This window comes from Bison bison, unplaced genomic scaffold, assembly GCF_000754665.1.
Source record: "Bison bison bison isolate TAMUID 2011002044 unplaced genomic scaffold, Bison_UMD1.0 scf7180017864525, whole genome shotgun sequence".
Taxonomy (NCBI): domain Eukaryota; kingdom Metazoa; phylum Chordata; class Mammalia; order Artiodactyla; family Bovidae; genus Bison; species Bison bison.
The window spans coordinates 9,069,442-9,092,712 of NW_011495076.1; the positions used below are offsets into that span (position 1 = coordinate 9,069,442).

General features: G+C 33.8%; 1 protein-coding gene across 2 annotated transcripts in view; it reads right to left on the reverse strand.

The window, feature by feature from the left end:
- Window positions 1-549: 549 nt before the first annotated feature.
- PPP1R3A (protein phosphatase 1, regulatory subunit 3A) overlaps window positions 550-23,271 on the reverse strand; it is a 47,864-nt gene continuing 25,142 nt past the window's right edge. For both annotated transcript variants that reach the window (XM_010831194.1, XM_010831195.1), the window contains 3 exons: window positions 13,117-13,175; window positions 12,896-13,020; window positions 550-10,981 (listed from right to left, as the gene is read on the reverse strand). In XM_010831194.1, coding sequence (XP_010829496.1) covers window positions 8,600-10,981; window positions 12,896-13,020; window positions 13,117-13,175 — 2,566 coding nt within the window. In that variant the 3' untranslated portion in view covers window positions 550-8,599. The remainder of the gene's footprint in view (window positions 10,982-12,895; window positions 13,021-13,116; window positions 13,176-23,271) is intronic.

Below are 23,271 nucleotides of genomic sequence, written 5' to 3' on the forward strand. Positions count from 1 at the left end.
GTATAGGAACTTGCCTTACCTGGTATCAATATCTACTATAAATCTATAGAAATTTGGGCCATGTAAATCTACAAAATGAAAAAGAGAGGCAGAAATACATCTATAAAATATAAAAATTGGCACTTTAGAAACACACATTACAAATTCCATATTCCTACCTGCCTTCAAGAACCCACAAACATTTCCTTTACAGTGAGTCCCTCTATCACCCTCTGCCTCCAGTTACTGGGAAACAATGGATTGCATCTAGAACGGACATCTGAATAAATTTCTCTCTTCTAGGAGTTAAGAACTGAGATCCAGGGAACTCTAACAGTTAACTTTTGGATATGTTCATTCAGGATGCAAGACTACCTTTGGAGAATTCTATTTTAGGCACCATGCATCTTGCTAGCTGTCTTGGTGATAAAGAATCCACCTGCCAATGCAGGGGACACAGGAGATGTGGGTTCAGTCCCTCGATTAGGAAGATCCCCCCTGGAGGAGGAAATGACAACCCACTTCAGTATTCTTGCCTGGGAAATCTCATGAACAGAGAACGTGGTGGGCTCCAGTCCATGGGGCTGCAAAGAGTTGGACACAAAATAGTGACTAAATAACAACAAGGACAACTATGCTAGCTTTTTGCCATTCATTCATTATGAATATATTTTGCAGCTTTAATTATGATAGTTGTTCTTTGGATAAGGTTCCAATGCACACCCTTTAAGCAGAAGTGAAAGAAATGCTGATCCAATATCATTCACAGTGTTAGCACAGCACACCTATGTGAAGTGAGGCCAAAAGTGAAGGTTATTGTAAAGGCCAAAAGTAGGTGGACTGACACTCATTTTGCCTTAAAATGTCTTTGTCTCTTATTGGATATTTGTGATTATTTGTTTATATTTTAATTATTTTGCTGTTAAAATACTACTGTCTTGCTTCATGGTTATTAAATGTCAGTAATATGTAGTTTATGCACAAAAATTTTATTCCTTTTACAAATTATGAACAATACATATACTCATAATACAGTTTCCAGCAACATATGCCATTATAATTTTGAGTAACATGCAATGGCTTCCACAACTTTGGCATAAGTCTCTTCCATCTTGTCCTACTTTTACTATACTGAATGATGGAATTATCATATCCTGAGCCATCTCAGTAGGCTTTAGGCTATAGTATCAGATTCCAAAGTGTTATGATTATCCAGTGTCAGTAATGTAAATGACTTCTCTCTAATGGATTTTGACCAGCACACTCTTTACAAAACGTCCCTACTTTTTTTTTTTTTTTTTAATTGCCCTCTGCAATACTGAATCTGCAGAAATGTTCTTCTTTACCTCGGCTGACCAGGGAATAGTATATATGAATTATATTATACAAACCTAAGGACAGGAATTCTGCCAGTAGGTTATAGATGACATTCATATGGGAAGTTCCCCCTTTATTCTTGGACACAGACTGAAATACACCTATTAGTAGGATATTTTCTTGGACTTTTAGGCTGACCTCATTTTTCATCCAAATCACATTGCTTTTGAAAGTGAAAGGAATGCTGGTAATAATTACACTGAGACACCAGTCATAAATAAGCACTATACCAGTCACATCAATATATATCTTCATTGTAGTTGTTATCTAATACATCAGTTACAATCAGACATTTGGAAGGTTTTATTGTGATTTCCTTGATACCAAAAATTATAGTGGTGAAAAGATAACACATTTATGAAATATTGAACATAAGAAGCAGAGTCCTCAAAGGACCAAATAGTCCTTCCTTTGTTCCACTTCTGTTCCTAGATCTTACCTCTACTGTTGAACTGGCAACAAGATATTGCAATTAATTATTGAACTCTATCTTCACTATACTCAAACTAGGCAAGATTTGGGACCAGCTTGTGGCTTGGAAGAAGGTCAATGTGTATTTTTTTAGGTCATTTGAATAAATTGATGAGAACAGAATATTTCTAGAAACTTCCTTTATAAGAGCATTACAAAGATATGATCATCTGTGGGAGAGATATGGTGTACTCATATCTCGAAGTATGTAATATACTTATATACTAGTATGGCACCATGCAGCATGGTAACATATAACTACAGTTTTTAAGATAACTTGGTATATCTAAATTGAAGGAACAACATGGTACCATGTTCAAGAGGATCAACTCTGGGGAAAGACTGTTGGAGTCTTAATCTGTGCCAGCATATGACCTTGGAAAAACTAGCCTTTGTGCATCTATTTCTATCTGTAAAATGGAAAAGTAATAGTACTTCTCTCATTAAGTTGTAAAACATGAATGAGTTTTTCACATAAAGAACTTAAATCAGTGCCCAATTATATTTAACAATCAAGAGTTGGCTATTATAGGGTAATAATAATAGTCATTATAACTATTACTACTTATTATCATTAAAAGTTGAACCTCACATGCATAGATCAATAAAGATACAAATATAGATGTTATACTCAAAGATTCAGGCTACAACTGATTTCTTTACTTATTCATGTAATAAAACATTAACATGCTGCACTTAAATACTAATTTAAACATGGGAGTAAGATCATGTAGGCCAAAGAATTCAAATGGTAGGAAAAAAAAGGCTTAAAATATGCCTGATCTCAAACACTAAAGACTATGAAATAAATATGAATGACATTTATAATCTCTTATTTTTATTTCCAATTTTCAAAGAGTAAAGATGTATTTAAAATATACGTGTTCATATCTGTGAAGATAGGAAATAAATTATCTTTTCTTAAGCTTTTATTCTCTTTCTTAGGTAGGGCTTAGAATTGTTTCATTAAACACAGAAAATTCAGGTGTAATGAAAAATTACAACTGAATTCCCAAAGATTTATGGGTAAACTGAAGAATTACTTAATATGTAGTAGCAAATATCATTTGTAGACTATATGTATAAAAATGGTTTAGATGTATGATATATTCATAAATACTCTATGCTAAAAATTTTTATTAACTGTACATAAAAGTTACCTACATAGAATTATTAAAAGTGGGTTATGGGTTAAGTGTTTACAAAGAGAATTTCTAACCTTGTATAGTGATTTTTTTAAACCCGCTGTCTCTGTTGTTTGATATTATGTTTTATAGAGTGTATCTTTAGGGAATTTTAAATCTGCTTCCACTCAGAACCAAGTCAACTGATACATAATATTGATGAATTCTACAATAGACTAGACATGTATCTGGCTTTTTAAAAAAAATCTTGAGTTTAAAAAGTGGTCTAATGGTCTTAGGCTGCTAAATGCCTTGCTACTACATTTCTAGGCCATATACTGCTTTCCTTTAGACTCTACCTGCTAAACAGGCATAGCTTTGTGTTATTTTAATTTCATATTTAGGAACTTCCCTGATGGTCTAGTGTTAAGACTCCACACTTCAATACAAGGGGTACAGATTCAATCCCTGGTTGGGAAACTAAGATTTCATATACCGTGTACTATGGCCAAAAATCAATCAGTCAATCAATCAATAAAATTAACTTCATATCTAAATATAATAGAATGAGTCTGTTCAAAGCAAAGATAAACCTTTTATATATGATATTATATTCACTACTATATCACCCCATATGATATTAGTAGACTGTTTACTCGTTTACTATCACTACTGTCATTTATTAGATCTTAGAATATGTGTATTTATATGTGTGTATGTGTGCATGCATATGTGTGTGTGTTTGAGTTATATATAGATAATCTCATGTGCTAATCAGGGAAATATTTCCATTTAAAAAATCCACTTACTATCTTTGCTAGTTGTTCTGTTTGCGTATCCTAAAAGTTGACATGCAGAACAGGTGTGAAATTGAGAGATCAGCCATTTTTGAAGGGCATGGCAGCAGATGGGAAGATTGAGTTTCTTACACTTTATACCTTGTGATGTCTGTTGGTTTTTAATCTACTAAGCTTCTTTATTTGAAGACATGCCTTGTTCTATTAGTTTTCACATTAGCCAGTGAATTACGGTATTCATTATTATTCTTTTAGCAAATTATATAATATTTCCCATGAAATAGAATGAAGGGAATGTTTCCTGTGCCAGGAAGAATTAATATAAAAAACAATTTAATTGCTAAGAGGTATGAGAGAAAAGATTTTTTTTCTCTTTCCCACATCCCCAATCCACTGCACTACTCTGTCTTGTAGGTACATTTTCTTTATCTTTTTCTACATTGTATTTGGTAGCTTATTAATACAAAAACATTTTAGCTTTGCTAATCAGATGTCAGAATATCCTGTCCGCATTTCAGGGATAGGATAGGAAAAAGACATGGCTACAGTTCTATTCTATCCACAAGTATTGACTATGGATTCCTACAAACTAGACCTTGAGAAGTGATAGGATGGAAGAAGTCATGTTCCTCTCCTAAATAAACAGGCGGTCAGTTAGGATAATTAGTCAAATTACTAGTGCATGCACAACAGCTAGTGTCATAAGAGACCTGAAAATGAAGAGATACCACCAACTGAAATAGTAGAAGACTTCAAAAGGATTAAAGTAGTACATAGAAAAATGTACAGAGTTGGGAAGGAGGAGAGGAGGAAAGCTAACTGAAATCTTCTAGACAAAGGGGTGTACATGAGCAGACACAGAGGAACAGATGAACACAGCATGTCCTTGGGACAGTGTGAGCTGCTTGACTGACAGAAGACTTGAGGCAAAGAGCGATGGATATTAGGGCTGCATGGTTCAGATGAGGTAATAAGGACAAAAGCACTGATTCCAACCAAGACCAGTAACTTAACTAGACATTGAAGTATGCTGCAAAATCGGTCTTGGTGTCATCTCAGCCAAACAAAAATGATTTCTCTGTAATTCACTTTTGACTTACCCATGCTACTCTTTATTATCTTGAACAAAAGAATTGAATATATTAGGAAAAGACTTAGCTCATTTTTTCTTAAATTTTCATATAATACATTGTTTCATGTCTGACAAATGAAGGTAGTATGTAGGTATCTAACAAATATAGAATTGACACAAATAACAATACTGAACTTCTTAAAGAGTTTTTTGCTTAATAAGGTTTTAGCACAGTATAGTAATGACATTCCTTGTAAAACATGTTCAAAGCTAGTGAAAATTTGATTAGCTCTTAAAGAGGTTTGGGTAAAATTATGGAAATATATTTTATTAGTGACTGAATCCATTTTTAAAAGATGAAAAGTAACTTACATCTCTGAGTTTTATTATGAATTATTTCTGAAATAGAAAAAAATTAAGCAAATTAATTAAATAAATAAAAGTAACTTTTTAAGCTGTTCTATTATGTAGGAGTACAGCTGTGTAGATGTTGGAAGAACATGTGCTTCCCTATTCTTTCTTACCTTGTTGCAGAATCACGGTAGATCCTATTCCTCAGTTCCACAGAATCAGCTAAGACAGAACTTAATTAGCAAACCACCATCTTTATTGCCTAGTTCAATTTCTGTATTCACTCTGAAAATTTTAAAGGTTTCAGAGTTCAGCAGATGACCTGACTCTGGGGTGGCTGCTCTCCTGCCTGCATCTTCACTAGTTCTCCTGCTAGTTTTTTGTTTTGTTTTGTTTGCTTTTTTGCCAAAATTTATATGCAAAAATTGAGCCTAATAAAGACAGCAGGCCTGGCAATATAAAATAATATTCCATGACTGAAAAATTACTAAGAAAGTATGCTGAGTGCTATCTGGGAAAAAATTTATGTATTTCCCTGTATCTACTCCGGATACTTTTATGTTTTCCATTTAACCAGAAGATTGGTTTATGATAACATACAAAAAATGATCCTATCTCTCTTACAAAATGATGATAGTATATATATATATATATATAGTATTAAGCCAATATTCTTGAAGGTTGAGAAATGAATGTCATCTCATTGGCTCATTTATTCTTACATTGAAAAGTTTGTTGAGATGTTGGTGGCTTATGTAGATGTGACTTTTTAAAGGTATTTAATTGTACTACCTATACCTGCTTGACTCATCAATTAATTTTTAGAACTTTGCCCCTAATAGACAGCAGCCCAGCAAGATAAAAGGTGATGGTTATTATATCACATTTCGTACCCACTATAGAAACAGACGTGCAATAATACACTTCTTTTTGTTTATTCTCATGCCACATCCTCTTTTGGCTCTTAACCAATACTTGAGGGGACATGATGAAGGCAGCTAAGCTTATAAAGGTGACCCTTGTTATGATGGTTCAGAGTAAAATCTTTATTAACCAGAGGCTGCCGGTTCTTCCTGAGATCCACTTTTCTTGTTCAACATAGTGATGTGACCAAAATGGGTTGCAAAAATCTACCTCCCCTCCACCTAGCAATAGTTTCATGGTTCTTATGATTTTATTTCCAGTTCTTCACAAGTGGTCATTGGAAAATCAGTTAAACCACCGATTATTTCTTTTTTGCCTGCACTGAAGTACACATGACATATTTTAAGTCCTTGGAAACTTCTTTGTAGTATTGCAAATATGCATGACAAGGTTTAGTAAGTTAATGTTAAAGTCAAATAAAAGAGATTAAAGATGTTACATTCTTTTATGTATAAGAAAATAGTTACAGTTCAGACACCTGTGTTCATAAGTAATATAGTGTTCTTTGCATTAATAAGACACTGCATATTGACTGAAACTCTTAAAGGTAGAATGCAAAAACCAAGTCATTCAGAACTGAAGAAATGCTAACCTTAACTTTGTTGTAATATAGACCTGTCAACAAAATTATCAAGAGAGCAATTTTAGAGATAATATTCTAAGTACTGCCTACAGTATCCCACTTGTATTTAATGAAAATATGCTTTCTCAAACAATCAAATATTTGCCCTCAGTTCTACTTCAGGATGTTTGTATTTGTTCAACTAAAAAGTTAAAGTCAAGCATTCAATTTCAATGGGACTTGAGTCAAGCATGCAATTAGGGGATTTGGAAATAGTTGTGTACCTAATTAAGAAATTAAGAATATTATCTTAAACCTAAGAAAATTAAGGAAATTATCTACTACCACATGAAAGTCAGTTTAAATGCTTCATTCTCGTGTTGTCTTCCCATACATGCATGTTTCTTAGGAGTGTGGGATGGTATATACAAGTGTTAGTCATTGAATTACCTTCATAGGTTAATAAACAGATTACCTTTTCTCTCTGAAGATCAATGTTACATTCTCTATGAAAGAAGTTCCTGTTAAAAAGAAATCACCCAAATGGGCTCCCTCAGTGTGACTCTGTCCCATATTTCTGACCAAGTCAAAAGCATCAAATTACTTATTAATGCCTCCTTCCTGAGGATTAGCTGTTTGGGGTATCAAAGGAAGTGCTCTACTGTAGAACAAAGCACAAGATTTTGCATATTTTAGTCATTTAATAAATAGTTGTTGAAACTGATTGTATAGTAATATTTTTATTATACCTATGTGACTAAAATGATTAGTTCCATTATTTCACATACTTAGCCATAGCTAATAGCAGCAACCAGTCACTGGTATATTGGATATTCATTTCTCTATCAGAAGATCTCCTTGTCTGCCTATTTGACTTTTTAAAATTTGAGATATCATTTAACAACTTGGTAACTATATAATGACTATTACCAATGATTAGTTGTTTATTCTCTTAAAGCACCTTGGGGAATAATTTATTGTTTTATAGTAAGGAAAGTTAAAAAATTTGCTTGAAGACAAAAAAAAAAAAAAAACCGAGTAGTCCATTTGTAAATCTTTTTTTAATTATTATCATTTAATGCTTTATGCTTTATAGGTACAAATTCATTCTGAAGCAATGTTTGTGGAACTTTTAATTTAAATTTACAACTCTGAATAATAGTTGATGTCAAAGTTGTTCAACTGTGTTGTACAATCTTCCTTTAAAAGAGAAAAAATATTGCTTATAGAAAGGCCATCCCCCAAATTTTGCAAAACTGAAAGATCATCTCTTAATTGTTTTGATCTTTGTCAAATTTGGCTTACAAATGTCCTGATTTTGTAGGTATGCAGGAGATAGTACGTATATATGTGTATTGTTATTCAGGTACACAATGTGTTTCTTCAACTTAAATCCACGCTTGGATGTTGTTTTTAAAAATATGAACTTAAAGTTGAAAGATTTGATTTATCAAAGTGTGCTGATAAATGATACAGTGGTAAATGCAAATTTCATAGTCAATATTCAAAGACCAAAAAAAGTCCTCTGTCATTGTCCATGTTTTATCTATTTTTAAAAACCACAGAGGGAAAAATACGCTCAGGGAAAAAAATGAAGCTTTACTGCAAAAGAAATGAATGCAAGAAATGGCACTTTAAGTAGTGAAGAGACATGAAGCATTGAAACTTCATAGCCTGCTAAGGAGCAACAGCTGTACCTAATTTCAACTTGACGTGCTTCAGATCTCATATTCATATAGGTATTTAATGATCCAAATATAATGGTCCTATATAGAATAATTACTTATATGAAGGAGCAAACTTCATACGCATTCCTTTTTAAATGATCCTTCAAGAGAAAAACTGCACTGGCTCTTTGAACAATGAATAGTCTCTTTCACCAATCCAAACGTTTGGGGCTAAATAGCTTATCTTTTAAGAGAGAGTAATAATAGTGCTGAGGTTACTTCTTTTTAACAGACTCTTTTTGTCTTCCCCCTTCCCAGGATAGCCAGTACAATGAAAAAAGGTAGAATGCCAAGCCAATCATTAAGTCATACTGATAGATGGTTACAAGAAATATCAGAAACAAAAGGAAGTAAGGTACTTTAGAGTTGATGTATTTTGAAAGCAGAGATTCACTTTGAGATTGACTTTCCTGGGCAGGGAGACTATCAGAAGCAGGGCTGTCAGATTCCTTGTCGCCTGAAGAGTACAGTGATTGTCCAGAGTTTATTAATCCTTCATTTTCATGCCTTACCCCTTCTATGTTCTCAGAAGCTTCACTGATTAAAATCGTTGGCCCTAGAGGTTTCTCCACACTGCATTCTCCTTGTTTGACAATCTGGCCTATACATCTTTCCTTTGTACTATCTGATGTCACTATTCCTGAACTTTCGGAAACTTCTTCCAGTGGAGATGCAGGATGAGAGTGCTTTTCTGTACCCTGGATTTCACTTGTTGGGTTACAATTATATTCTGATTTAGAAGAAATAGATTGGAGAGTCATGGTAGTAATTGCATGCCCTGTAGTAGTGGCCTGTTCGTGAGATGACACTGAACTTTTAGCATGGTGATTGGAAACCTGAGAGCCATTCTGAGAAGTTCTATTTGTGTCTGAGTTTAAAGAAGAATGAATAATGACATCTATAATTGTTTTCTTTGATAATTCTTGGACCTGCTCATGATCTCTATTTTCTGGAAATATTTTTTTGTCTGTTGGTAACATTCCCAAATGTAAATCTAGTTTTGAGGCTGCTTTTTGATTGTCTGTAATGACCTGTGAGGATGCTTCTCCAGATGTTGTATTCCCAATGACACATTTCTTCCTGTCATGTGTCTCCCCAGGATTGTATATAGCTATGGTTTCTTCCTTCTCCTTTTCATCTACATGTACATTACAAATACCTGAACATGACTCCTTTTCAAAATCGTTGTCATAGATTACACCTACTGTATCTCGTTGACAAAGGGTATTATGTGAATCATCATTTCTCCCTTCATGTGGATCAAACGCTGTTTCCTTTACTTCGATGGGCCTGTCACTTTGTGCTGTCTCTTGAGGTAGCTTAGCAATTATTGCTTTTTCTCTAGCAGACATGCATTCTAGAGTACTTTCCGATGTTGTCTTAATTATATAAGCTGTACCTGCATCTGCTTTCTCAGTAATACCATGATCAGCTAGAGAAGACAGTTCACAGCTTGCTGTTTCTTGGCAGGTAAACAATTCTTCTGTAGGATTAGCTTTCAAGCTCCTTGTGTCATCTCTTTTCCCCCACGTGTCTTCACAATCTGCTTGTTCTTTGGACTGCTCTGTTATAGTTGTCTTACTCCCTCTTGCTCTTTCCTGACTTTCCAGAACATTCCAACTTTGTTTATGCTGTGTGTTCTTATTCTGATCTTCAGGATTAATCCAAACTGATTTTTCTTCTTCAGCTTGGAAAAGGTACTTATTCCTCAAAACATTTGCATTTCTTGGTGAACCAGCTTGACCAGGCATTCCTCCTAGAGCAGTGCCTTTGCTAGCCGAGAGATCAGAGTCTGAGGTTGCTGACACAGTTTCCTCCAGGCTTAGATTTGTCCTTGGTGAATGAAACGTATCTGCTCTGATTGACTGGTCATGAATTGTGGTGTCTTTACTCGGCAGAGCAATTAGGTCTCTGTTACTGGCTCCCATCCCTTCCACACTTATTTCAGAGTGGCTCATCTTTCTTTCTTGGTCATGTAAGACTGATTGAAAACTTTTGCTTTGTTTTTCACGTACACCTAAATATATCTTTTGCTCCTCCTCCTCATTCTTACCATTGCCATAATCTTTCTTGGAAGATCCTTTTTCTATTGATTTTTCTGAATGGGAATCCAAGCGGAAGTCACCTCTTAAACATTCCCAATCTTTTACTTCAATTTCTTTAGCTTCTCCTTCAAGTTTTTTGTTAAGGTTGTCTGCCATTAGTTGGTCTGCAGAGGGACAAGACATTTGCACTCTGCCTCTCCCTTTGGCTGGATTAGCATTATCATCCAGTACTTCTTTGCTGCCAATATGTAATTGTACTACCTCATCACTACTAGTATTTCCCAATGACAGCTTGATTTCTCCTGTATCTGAAGTAAATTCCTCTGAAGGTGGATAAGTGTGCTCATTTCCTGAGAAATATTTTTCCTTGTGGTAAAAATCTCCCTTTAAGGATCTTTCTGCTGATGAACTTGAAGACGAAGGCCTTTTAAACAAGTCAGTGTATACATCATCATGGATTTGCTTCTTCTCTAACCTCTCAGCGTTATTTGGGAAATTGACTGTATTCTTTTCATCTCCAGAAGCAGTACTTCTTAGCAAGTGTTGGTTTATCTTAAGGGATAAAAACAACAAAAATAATGATTTTTATTGTTTTTAAATATACAAAGCAAGTTAGATAGGTTTCATTAACTTGACTAATAATTATCTGGTAGATTTCCTTGATTCATTTCACTTGTAGATTTTGCACAAATTCTGAAAGATGAATGTTTGGGGGAGATTCTTGTAGGCTATGACTTAGGAATGAGATTAATAAGAAAAGGGGCCAAAATTAATAACTCTCCTTCCCAGCTTCCAAATATCACATTGTATTATTCAACCATTCCTGCTTGTCATTGCCCTTTCTCCTCACTTAGGATATACACATTGATAGCTCCATGCTCATCAATTAGAGAGCGGCTTCCTGGATGCCCCTTGCCGCATTTACACTTGCTGTAGGTGCCCCTATTAGAGTTTCTCTTATTAATATGTTTTCTGCAAAGCCTCTGCAAACTATTAATAGCAAAACGTCACTCAAAGAAAAGTGAGGGAGTTAATGTCTCTGCAAATTCTGTTTTAATGACCCTCTGCCAACTGGTACTCAAATGTATTTGAGCTCTTCAGTGATGCCAACTGTCAGGATTTAACAGTGAGATGCCTGTGTTTTTTTTTCTCCTCATAACTGACATTTGCATGATCTCAATAATTATATGCAAATCTTACGTTTTCCCCTTCTTCTCACATAAGGCTCATGTTACTTGTCAACTGCACAGCTGTCTTGTAAGCCAATGCCTGTGGGTTCCACAGATTTGGTTGTATTTCCATCTATTATAGAGCTTCATTGTTTTATGCATTAACGTCAGCATGGAGCAAATTAGCATCTAAATTACAGCTCCCTGTTCATTTATTGGATGTACAATCTCAGTAACTTCTAAACAAACTTTATATTTGCGCCTGCTCATTGTAATGAGGTGTATTGGTGAAGTATGTGATTTTTCAGAGTCCTTTCATTATATTCTGTGGTTTGAAAAAAATGGCTGTGTTAACTTTCAGCTGGTGAGAATTCACACAGTGGGTGACAACTTTGTAGTTTCTTAAAGTTGGAGCAAAGTAAATTGCATACTTTAGTGATGCAGCTTCCATATCACTATAGAAAGGGTGGAATGTCGTGGGGAAAGAGATGAGCTCTATTTCTTTTCTGTTTCAGCAATGACACTTGAAGAGGCAAATGTCATTTTAATCTTTGATGATTATGAATCCATGTATCCTAATGATATGAGCTCCAACCAAATACAGTAAAGGATAAATTGCATTATGTGACTCATTTACTCCTATTTCTTTCTTTGTGATAAAAATGCTATCTAAACCATCCCCCTAAAAATCCCAAATAGATTGAATGTTCACGAAGCGTGAAATTTATAACAAATTTAATACTAAATTGTACAGTTCTAAATTTGTTTCCTGTCTAAAAATTGTGGCACAAGCTATTTTATCCTCATTTGGTAATTTAATACTTTCCAATGATATAGAACTTAGAGATTCTCATGAAGATGGAAGTAAGTTAAAAAAAAAAAAAAGCTGCTAAATGCAAGAATCAGACTTGTAGAACTGGACAGAACCCTAACAATCATCCAGTCCAGCCCTCTCATTTTACAGACGATTTTATAAGTGTACACTTGTCACAAAGATTAGAAATGCACATCAGGATAGCGCTACCTCTTCTGTAATTCCTACAAACTGTTACTCAGAGCCGCTGGTAAAGAGATAAGAAATGAATGTCATTAATTTGCCACTGCAGAGACCTGAAGTAACATACTGAAATCAAATCACTAGCCTTGTTGATGAAGCCACAGACGCAAGGACAGAATAGGCTATGCTTTCACATTTGCAAATTATATTAGCTGAAGCTGTTGAAAAGCAGACATTGCAGCATCTTTGAAGCATAAATGGATTCATCTTCTCTAATACCTTGGCAACCAGAATACTTACCATCGGCTCTAATTCTTTTTCATTACGTTCATCCTGTTCCCTGTTTACATCTTTTACATTTTGATTACTGGTTTCCAAGTCTTCCTTGTCCTCATGAGAACAAACAATTGTTGGGATATACGTATCTGAAAAGTTAAGATAATTGTACCTATGTAAGATTGTCCTAGTTGTAGGCTTTAACAAAAGAAATATATTCTGTTTAAAAATTAAAGAAATATTACCTGTAACCTTTGAATTCTCAAAGTTATTCTCATCTGATGTTACCGATGATTCTTCTTTACTGTTAAATTTACAACAAAATGTTACACTTTTTCAGGGACTATAAATGTATAGCATTTTTATCATAGGAAATTCAAACCAGTTACAAGCTAAACAAATATTATTTAACTTTTCACATTTTCTTGCAGTACTTTGTATGTTTTTTTCATTAAAATGATCTCTTAGAATGATGCAATAAAGTATATTAGTTGTAGAAAAATGTGAAAATTATTTACACAATACCATAATTCTAAATAAAATTATTTTACTCATATTAAAACATACAGCCAAAGGAAAAATATATATAAATCTAGATTATCCCATAATTCTCACTTTGAAAGTCCAAATATTTCTCTCGTTTTAAATGATGAAGTTTTATGAACTGACAGTCCGTTGTGGTCATTGAAATTACTTTCTAATGTTCCAATTATTAATTTTTTTGTGTTCCATTTTACTCAAAATTCTTCCAGTTGAACTGACATAATATTAACTCTCTCTCTCCAGAAAAGGAGAAAACAAACAAATTTAACAGAAACTAAACGGCAGCTAAATTTATACCCAGTTTAAAGACTTCATGTGTGTATTGCCAAAGGCCAGTTTTACAGCCAAGACTTTGGTCATTCATATGGGAGCATATTTTTTTTCTTTAAAATAATTCAGATTATACTTGCTTTTATCTCATATTCTGCATACTTGTTGAGGAAGATAAATACTTTTTCCTTTCAAATGTATTCTGTTTATAGGTGTATTTGTAGAAGTATAAGAATTTAAATTTGCCCACTACAATAGCAAGAAAATAGTTAGTGAAAAGCTCACTTTGTGTATAGTTATGTCACAAGTCAGTCTGTCAGAAATGATTGGACCAATATTCACATTTTCTTGTACTATCTCAGCTGAATTTTCTCCTACTGACTTTTCTCAATGATTTTTCTGCAATAAAAGAAATCCAGAGAGTTCACAATGACTGATGAATTTGTATAATAGAACCTAGTTTTCATTGCATGGACAGTGTTGATCCAAATCCCCAGAGGGCTAATCTTGTTTTGACAAATCACAAGAAAATTACAAATTCTTCCATCTTGACCGTGTAAGAAGTAACTCAGCTTTGTAAACATTTATGATGCTCAATTTTAGCTTTGCCAAAACTATTTTCTACCTTGAAGTGGGCCCCGAAATGAAAATAATGTTTTTACATAGCCAATTTCATTAGAAAATATTATATTACCATAAGTGATACTGTTTTAATCTATAATCTATATTGTTTAATCAGACCTATAATTATACAAAGATTCATTTTTGTGACTCCAACTGCAAGTTGACACATTTTTCTTTCTCTATGTCCAGAAAATCTATGTACTTTTTAAAATATATAAACCATTAAACAGCATTTAAGTATTCTTTCTTTATCTTTCATCTGATAACAATATTGAAAAATCTCCTTTGTAGAGGAAAATATCATTAAAGCTTTATGTTTTTGCCTAAACAAAATGTTATTAATCATTTTTCTTATTAAATTCTTTAGAATGCTTAAATTTTTAAAATAATTTCTTTTTTTTAAAGGAACTACATAAAAATTTTAATGAAATATATTTTACGTGTAAAAGAAAATATTTAATGTATATATATACTTAAATGATAATTACAAAATAAATTTCTGTTTACACAGTACCTATCTGAAGAGTTAACCTTGGTTCTCAAACCTTGGTATCTATCAGAATTCTCTGGAAATCTAATAGAGAGATCACAGAGGCCAAGCTCTTAGAAGTAGCATAGAACTCAGGTTTTTCTGGTTTGGTTTTGTTTTTACCAAATTCCCGACATGGTTCTGCTGAACTAGAACATTACTTATACTTTTGAAGGCTTCTGTATATGGAAGCCTTCATGGAATATGAATGGAATATGACTCTTACCAGTCATATTCCATTCTTTCTTTCAGAATCAAATAATTTCATCAAAAGGAAAGGAACTTGCTTTTAACTCACTGTGAGGACAAATAGGTATCAAAGTGGATATTACTATTTTGATATCTTACAAAAACATGTAAAGACAGAAATATAGAGGGGAAATCTTAGATTTAGAGGTAAATACAAGAAAAAGAATTCAAAATAGATGAAATTTAAGTATTATATCAAATATTTGTTTAAAAAACTAATAGAAAATGTGTAAAACTCCTACAGGGAAAAGAATAGAATTGCATCAATAAGTATTAAAGACCTAGAAAATATTGAGAGATATACCATATTCATAGATAGGAAAATTATGAAGATAGTATCTCCAAATTTGATCTACAAATTGACTTCTAATCAACATTTCAAAACATGTTTTCACAAAATTTGAAGATATGATTCTAAAGAGAAGAATAAAGGACTAAAAATAGCTGGTCTACTTCTAAGAAATAGTAGAGGAAGCACCTCTATGTAGTTTCAATACTTCTATGAGGATATAGTTATTAAGACAATTATATTGGCACTGAGACAGGAAAGTATTGAGAGCTTAGAAACAGATCCATACATATCTAGAACTTTGGTATTTGATAAAAGTGGCATGTCAGACATCAGTGAAATAAGGGACCTCTCAATAAACGGAGATAAGGAAAATGACTACCCTCATGGGAAAAAAGTGAAATTAGCACAATAAATATTCAATAATCAATTCCAGATGGATTAAGACTTTACATGTCAAAAACCTTGAAATTCTTAGTAGAATATATGAATATTTTTCAGACTTCAGAGTAGAAAATGTTTTCTTAAAGAAGGAAAAAAAACTAAAATTAAGGAAAATAAACTAAAATTAAAAAAAGATTATCAGTTTAGCTCTATTAAAATTTAAAACTTCTGTTCATTGAAAGACCTCTTTATAACAGAAAAATATAACTAAACTGGGAGAAGATGCTTACATTGTACAGCATCAACACAAAATAAATGTCAAGAAATATAAAGAACTTCTACAATGCAATAAGAAAGCACAAACATTTCAATAGAATCAGAGGAGAGGAGAGAAAATGCACATAGTTGATAAGCATATAAAGGATGGTCAGCGTTATTAAAAAACAGAGAAATGCAAATCAAGACCACAAGGAGATGCTATTTTATACTTATTTAATTTTATACTTATTCAACTGATAAAATTGACTGTCAATTTTATCAGTTGATAGTTGATCGCCATCAACTACATAAAATTGAACCAATCCAAATGTTTATCAATGGAAGAGTAGACACAAAACTTGGTATACCACAAGAGAAATATACATAGCACTCAAAATTGATTTAAAATACACAGAGACATACCATGATATGGATAAATCTTAGCAACATATAATATTAAATGAACAGTGCTAAAACATTGCATCAGAGTAGGTTCTTTTTTATTGTGCTAAAAGCTATTGAAATAATCTAAATATATTTATCAAGGAATACATAGGATATCATTCATGTAAACAAGAAAGCTTGATTTTCAAGATTATGATTATGTAAAAGTGGGGTGAGTCAGAGGAGAGGAATGAGGAAATGATAAGTTGTTTTGTTTTACAGGTGTTTATTGTATCATTTAAAATATCTAAATTGTTAAATTCTAGTTTCAGGTAATATATTCAGACAAATGGATTGCTCTCTGGTCTAAGTTACAGGGTGTGTATAGATAAAATCCCACTCCAAAACCCAAAGTATCTGTTATATGACCAATTACAGTTAAGGGGTTTAATTAAAACAACTTTAGAAAATTTGAAAATAAAGGCAAAGAACTTTATGGTTGATGATGATAGGCCCCAGAACTATATACAGTCATCGTAGAAATGAAATATGTTAGAGAAAATTTCTAGTCTCCCCTTTATACTCTGAGTCCTTTTTTTAAAAAAAAAAGTAATTTATTTTAATTGGAGGATAATTACTTTACAATATTGTGGTGGTTTTTGCCATACATCACCTTGAATCAGCCACGGGTGTACACCTGTCCCCCCTATCCTGGACACCCCTTCTACCTCCCTCCCCACCCATTCCTCTGGGTTGTCCCAGAGCACCAGTTTCAAGTGCCCTACTTCATGCATTGAACTTAACACTGGTTATCTGTTTTACATATGGTAACATACATGTTTTAATGCTATTCTCTCAAATCATCTCACCCTCATCTTCTCCCACATAGTCCAAAAGTCTGTTCTTTACATCTATGTCTCTTTTGCTGCCTTGCATATAGGATCGTCATTACCATCTTTCTAAATTCCATATATATGCATTAATATACTGTATTGCTGGTCTCTTTCTGTTTAATAGACTCCAGTTTCATCCCCCTCATTAGAACAGACTCAAAAGTGCTCCTTTTTATAGTTGACTAATATTCCGTTATGTGTATGTACCACAACTTTCTTACCCATTTGTCTGCCAATGGACATCTAGGTTGCTTCCATGTCCTAGCTATTGTAAACAGTGGTGCAGTGAACACTGGGGCACATGTGTCTCTTTCAATTCTAGTTTCCTTGGTGTGTATGCCCAGCAGTGGGATTGCTGAATCATATGGCAGTTCTATTTCATTTTTTAAGGAATCTCTGCACTGTTCTCCAAGTGGCTGTACCAGTTTGCATTCCAACAAACAGTGTAAGAGGGTCCCCTTTTCTTCACACCCTCTCCAGCATTTATTGTTTGTAGACTTTTTGACGGCAGCCATTCTGAGCAGCATGGGATGATACCTCATTGTGGTTTTGATTGGTACTCTCTAATGAGAGATGTTGAGCATCTTTTCATGTGTTTATTAGCCATCTGTATGTCTTCGTTGGAGAAATGTCTTAGTTCTTTGACCCACTTTTGATTGGGTTGTTCATTTTTCTGGTATTGAACTGCTTGTATATTTTGAAGATTAGTTCTTTGTCAGTTGTTTCATTTGCTATTATTTTCTCCCATTCTGAAGGCTGCCTTTCACCTTGCTTATAGTTTCCTTCATTGTGCAAAAGATTTTAAGTTTAACTAGGTCCCGTTTGTTTATTGTTGTTTTTATTTTCATTACTCTGGGAAATGGGTCATAGAGGTTCTTGCTGTGATTTATGTCAGAGAGTGTTCTGCCTATGTTTTCCTATAAGAGTTTTATAGTTTCTGGTGTTATATTTAGATCTTTAATCCATTTTGAGTTTATTTTTGTGTATGGTGCTAGAAAGAGTTCTAGTTTCAATCTTTTACACATGGTTGACCAGTTTTCCTAGAAGCGCTTGTTAAAGAGATTTTCTTTTCCCTGAGTCCTTTTTGAGCAGGGGAGTTTCTTACTGGTCTTCCTAGTGGTTAAGTGTCTGTCATTGTGCTGAATAAATGCACAGTGTCCTTTCTACTCTTCCTGTCTGTCTGCCTCTTATCAGCATTATCATAACATTGTTCTTCTTTTCTTTCCTCATTAAAAGTCAGTGTCAAAACTAATACAATTATGTAAAGTTTAAAAATAAAATAAAATTTAAAAAAAAGTCAGTGTCATAAAAATTCTAATAAAGCATGCATATTTTTCTGTCTTATAATGTTTGAAGTACCTCCCTCTCCAAAGTTAAAAGGCAAAGTTTTTAACTATGGGCCTAAATAATTTTAAAAAATTTAAATCTAGTATAAATTTAGAAATTAAAAAGTCAAAAGGATATGTCATTTGTGGAGGGATACTTCATTAATAGTGTACCTTAAATATATACTATAGTCAGTCATTAGTATTATTTAATCTTAAGACAGGTCATTGTTGAGCACCCACTCTATGCCCTAAGTTCTAATAAACATTGGGAAATCTATATGCCATACATTCTAATAAACACTGAGAAATCCAAGATGAATTATATATGTATATATATATAATTACCTCAAGGAAGCTCTAATGTAATGATGGAAATAGATACATCAGCAGGCAATTATTATAATGTGATAAATTTTATAATAAATAATGGGATATGATTTTTTCCAGAGAACAAAGAACAGGAATGAGGAGAGCACTCAGTTGGAGGAATCAGGAAGTTTTTCACAAAGGAAAATTTATGTTTATGGGAAGTAGGACTTCCTCAGCTAGAGAAAAAAGATAAGGTCATTCCAGGCAGAAAAAATAAGAAGTGGTCAAAGAATTAAAGGTAAGAAAGCACAAAAAGATGAGAACCATCCAGAAACAAAGAGATGTTCAGAGGGTTTGAGCTGTGGTTTGTGTTTTGTTCTTTAATGCCAAGGAATAGAACTGGGGTTAGTTTAAGTCAGGTTTAAAGGACTTAGTATGCCAGGAAAAGTGGAACTGAATGTCTGAATTCTTTATTTACTTTTAAATCAATGCTTGAGGAGGGGTGGCAGTGATAAGGCGGGCAGTGGAGGAGTTAAATGGGAGAGAGACAGGGTAGGTTTTACATTTAGGGACCAATCTCTGGAAGTACACTTAAGGATCTCTCTTTAGGAGAGCCTGAATGGGATAAGCCATAGTGAAGCAGGAAGGTTAAGTCATGAGACTCCTGCAATATTTCAGGCACAAATGATGATAAAAGTGATGGCAATTAGGAGGGTGAAGAGGAATCAAATTTGTAGCATCAGTGTGATTTGTTGATCGATTCCTTGGATATGGGGTGTCCTTGGTATCACAGAGGGTGAAAAATCTGCCTTCAGTGTGGGAGAACGTTCGATCCCTGAGCCAGCAGATCCCCTGGAGAAGGGAATGGCTACCCACTCCAGTATTCTCACCTGGAGAATTCCATGGACAGAGGAGCCTGACTACAGTTCATAGGATTGCAGAGTCGGCCACGCTAAGCAACTAATACACACATACTTGCCTGGATGTAGATTTTAAAGATGCCTTCTTTCTACCTAACCTTGGTTGTGTTCTTGAGTTCACAAGTTCAAGAATACTTGGTTCTTAGAAACCAAGTATTGCCCTTTCCAAGACCTAAGCAAGGGAGAATTAAGTCAGTGGCCATCTGCGGCTCCTGTTCTGTAAATTGGCATTCTTGAATTAGTCTGCTGGCTGACTTCTGATGTCTTCCAGGCTGGGTAATCTGCTTCTCGGGTGCTCATGTAGACACTTTTCAGCCTTCCTTTCTATTCTAGGGTATGTGTGCCTGAACAGGGCATCAGTAGGTTATGCCTTGTTTCTTGGCTTTTATTTTAGTCAGTTCATAGTGAAAAAAAGCAGAAAGACCTGGATTCAAATCTGTCTTTCCTGTTACTTACCAGTTACTAAGTCACTTACTAGCTATGCAACCTACAACAAGCCTTAATCTCAACACAACATTTAAGCTCTCTGTGTATCATTTTTCTCCAATTATTGCCTAGTCCTTATACACAAGAAAATTATTTAACATAATTCTCAATATGTGGAAATGTTTAATAAATGTATTATTATTATTATCACTATTGTTATTATCATTATTAGTGACATGTAGTAAATACCATGCTGATCACCAGTTCTCCACTGCTGCAGTAACCAATTCCCATGCTTCTCCTTTTACTTTCAATTATCTATATATTTTTTAAGGTTTACTCCATTCTCTCATGTCTTTAATTCACAAGTTACCATTTTTCCCACAAGTTACTTTCAAGTGTAAAACTGGCAGCCCATGATAACATACTTGCTTAGTTTTTTTAAAAACATACCTTTACTATCAGAAGGCCACCCTCCAAAGAAAGATCACTAGATCATCAGTGAATGTACCTTTCTATTTAAAAATGTCTTCACCAAACACAGTTTGCATGGGAATGCTAATTCACACTTTCTGTTATTACCCAATTGATTTATTCAGTGTCAGAATCTATGCACCCTGTTAATATTCCTGCCGTTTCTAGGTATGTGGCACTTAGGCTTTTAGAGTTATGGTTAATTTTAACACTGCCAAAATGTAGTAGTTTTAGTATAAGTAGTAATATCATTTTTCCTGAGTTTCTGTAATGCTATTGTGCTAGAAGCTCATATATCTCTTAAAATATGAGTGAAACCTGTTCCACACAATCTGTCTAATGTGATGGAATTACCCAGCCAGTCAGGGTAAATGTCAGGATTAGGTTGTAGTTAGTAGAAGTGTAACTCTGTTCCAAGAGGAATCAAAAAGTTGGCATAAAAAAAGGATCATTTCCAAAATGAGTCATGAATGTTGCATTTGTGTCTCTATAACAACTCTGCTTGAAAGTACTCAGCACTGACTAAAGATAACCAGCTTGGAATTCTTAGGCATCACCTCTTGTTCTGATAAGCAGCTAAAAAGTCAATATTGAACTCCTCAAAAAGTATGTTAAGTCTGCCCTCTTTGTTCAAAGCTGGTGCTCTCATTTGATTTCCTTTACCTTCCTTCCCTAAAGGAACAAAGGAAAATAAATGAACGGAGAGCTTTTAAGTTAGAAATAATATGTGCCTCGTTTAAGAGTTTTTAAGGGACACTTAAGAAGAATATTTCAGTATTAGAATTGGCGTTGCTAAGTGGATACTTATACTGAAAAGGTTTTCCTGAAATAAATAATTATGCATTATATGTTGTTTATTTTCATAATCTCATTGTGACATTTCGCTAAAAATGGACTTTCTTGTGTTCTGACATTTTACAGCCATTTATGATTTGGAGGAGGGAGGAGAGCAGAAACTTGTACTTAATGAGAAGTGAAGTTCATAATACATTAACCAACTACAAGGGCTCAGTATCTAATCCTTTGGTGTTAAAACACCAGTAGTCTTCTTTTGATCAGGAATAAAACTGAAAACAGAAAAGAAATATTTGATCAAAAGAAAGACAATTAGAGCAATAAATGTCTAATTGTGAACAAAAGTGTCTAAGGAAAAAAAGTTTAAAGGCACAATGCCAGAAGGAGTTCAGGATGAAAACATGCATTAAAATTCAGTTCCTTGATGATAATGCTAGATTGAATGAAGCAAAAATAATCTCAAAGAGAAAACATAAACATTTTTAAATGACTTTGTATTTCCTTAAGATGCTGAATCTGGGGACTAATAATTAATATGCTGAAGAACATGGTTTTTGTGGGCGTCACATTCCTTATCTTCAAAGTGAAAGCTCCGGATTAGATTAGGGATATCAAATACAATACTCTCACACTGGCCTCCCTCTCTAGCATCCATGGCAAGCACTGATAACAGATCAAGGGGTTTCCTTGCTGAGTCCAGATTGAGCCTGCTGACCATTCTCTATGCAGCCTGGCAGCCACTACCTATCAACTCCTTTATTGTTCAAAATAGAAAAAATTTGCCTTTCTCAGTTTTGATATTAAATAGTAGGCCTTCTGCTTTAAAATTCCATATTTATATGACTAATAGCATCCCATAAATATAATTTTGAAATATGATTTGGAAATTTTTAAAATTTATTGTCAAAAGACATATAAATGCTAGAAGAATCAATAGAAATAACTATTAACATTGCAATGCAAAAATACATTCTCAATTAAATATTATAGTTAGCATTTCAAATTTAATACCTACAGAAATCCTACCACTACAATTTGTCAACTAGTCTTGTACAATTTATAATGCAGATTATACAATAATTTGTTCCCCCATTATTTTACTATGTCCAGATAAAACTTTTTAATAATGAAAAAACATTACCAATATCTACAAGTGATTGGGATGAGCAAATATATTGTGTAACACATATGATATAAGTTAATTTATTACTCTTAAAATGTAAGCATAAACCATGGCAACATAAGACCCTTGAGTAAACTCTAGTGACTTAAGTATTCAGGTAACTGAGTATATACTACCACATTAGTGACAAGATGGTTTTATTGAGTCACTTTCCTGTTTTCCATAAAGCTGAATTGCTACATTCCCAAAAATCTTCTGCATTTCTAAATTTAGCACACTGCCTATTGCTTCAGTCCTTGATCTTGAAAACATACTGACGATGATGGTGCCATGCCTTCTTGATGCAAGAAATTTCAATAGCAGAGAAAGAAGCAACTGAAAAACATAACCTGTTGAAGAATTCTTTGGTAAGTTTCTTTTCCAAAGTTGCTTCATTTCCTAATTCTGTCTTCTGCCAAGGATTGCTATTTTCAAATCTGCTTTGTCATGTCAAAGTGGTGGGTACTATTTTTTTCTTGCTCACCCCATCCCACATGAATTAGAGTGAAAAAATTATTTGGATTTAATTCTGTGATCAAATCTGGGCATCATGTGCAATTTTA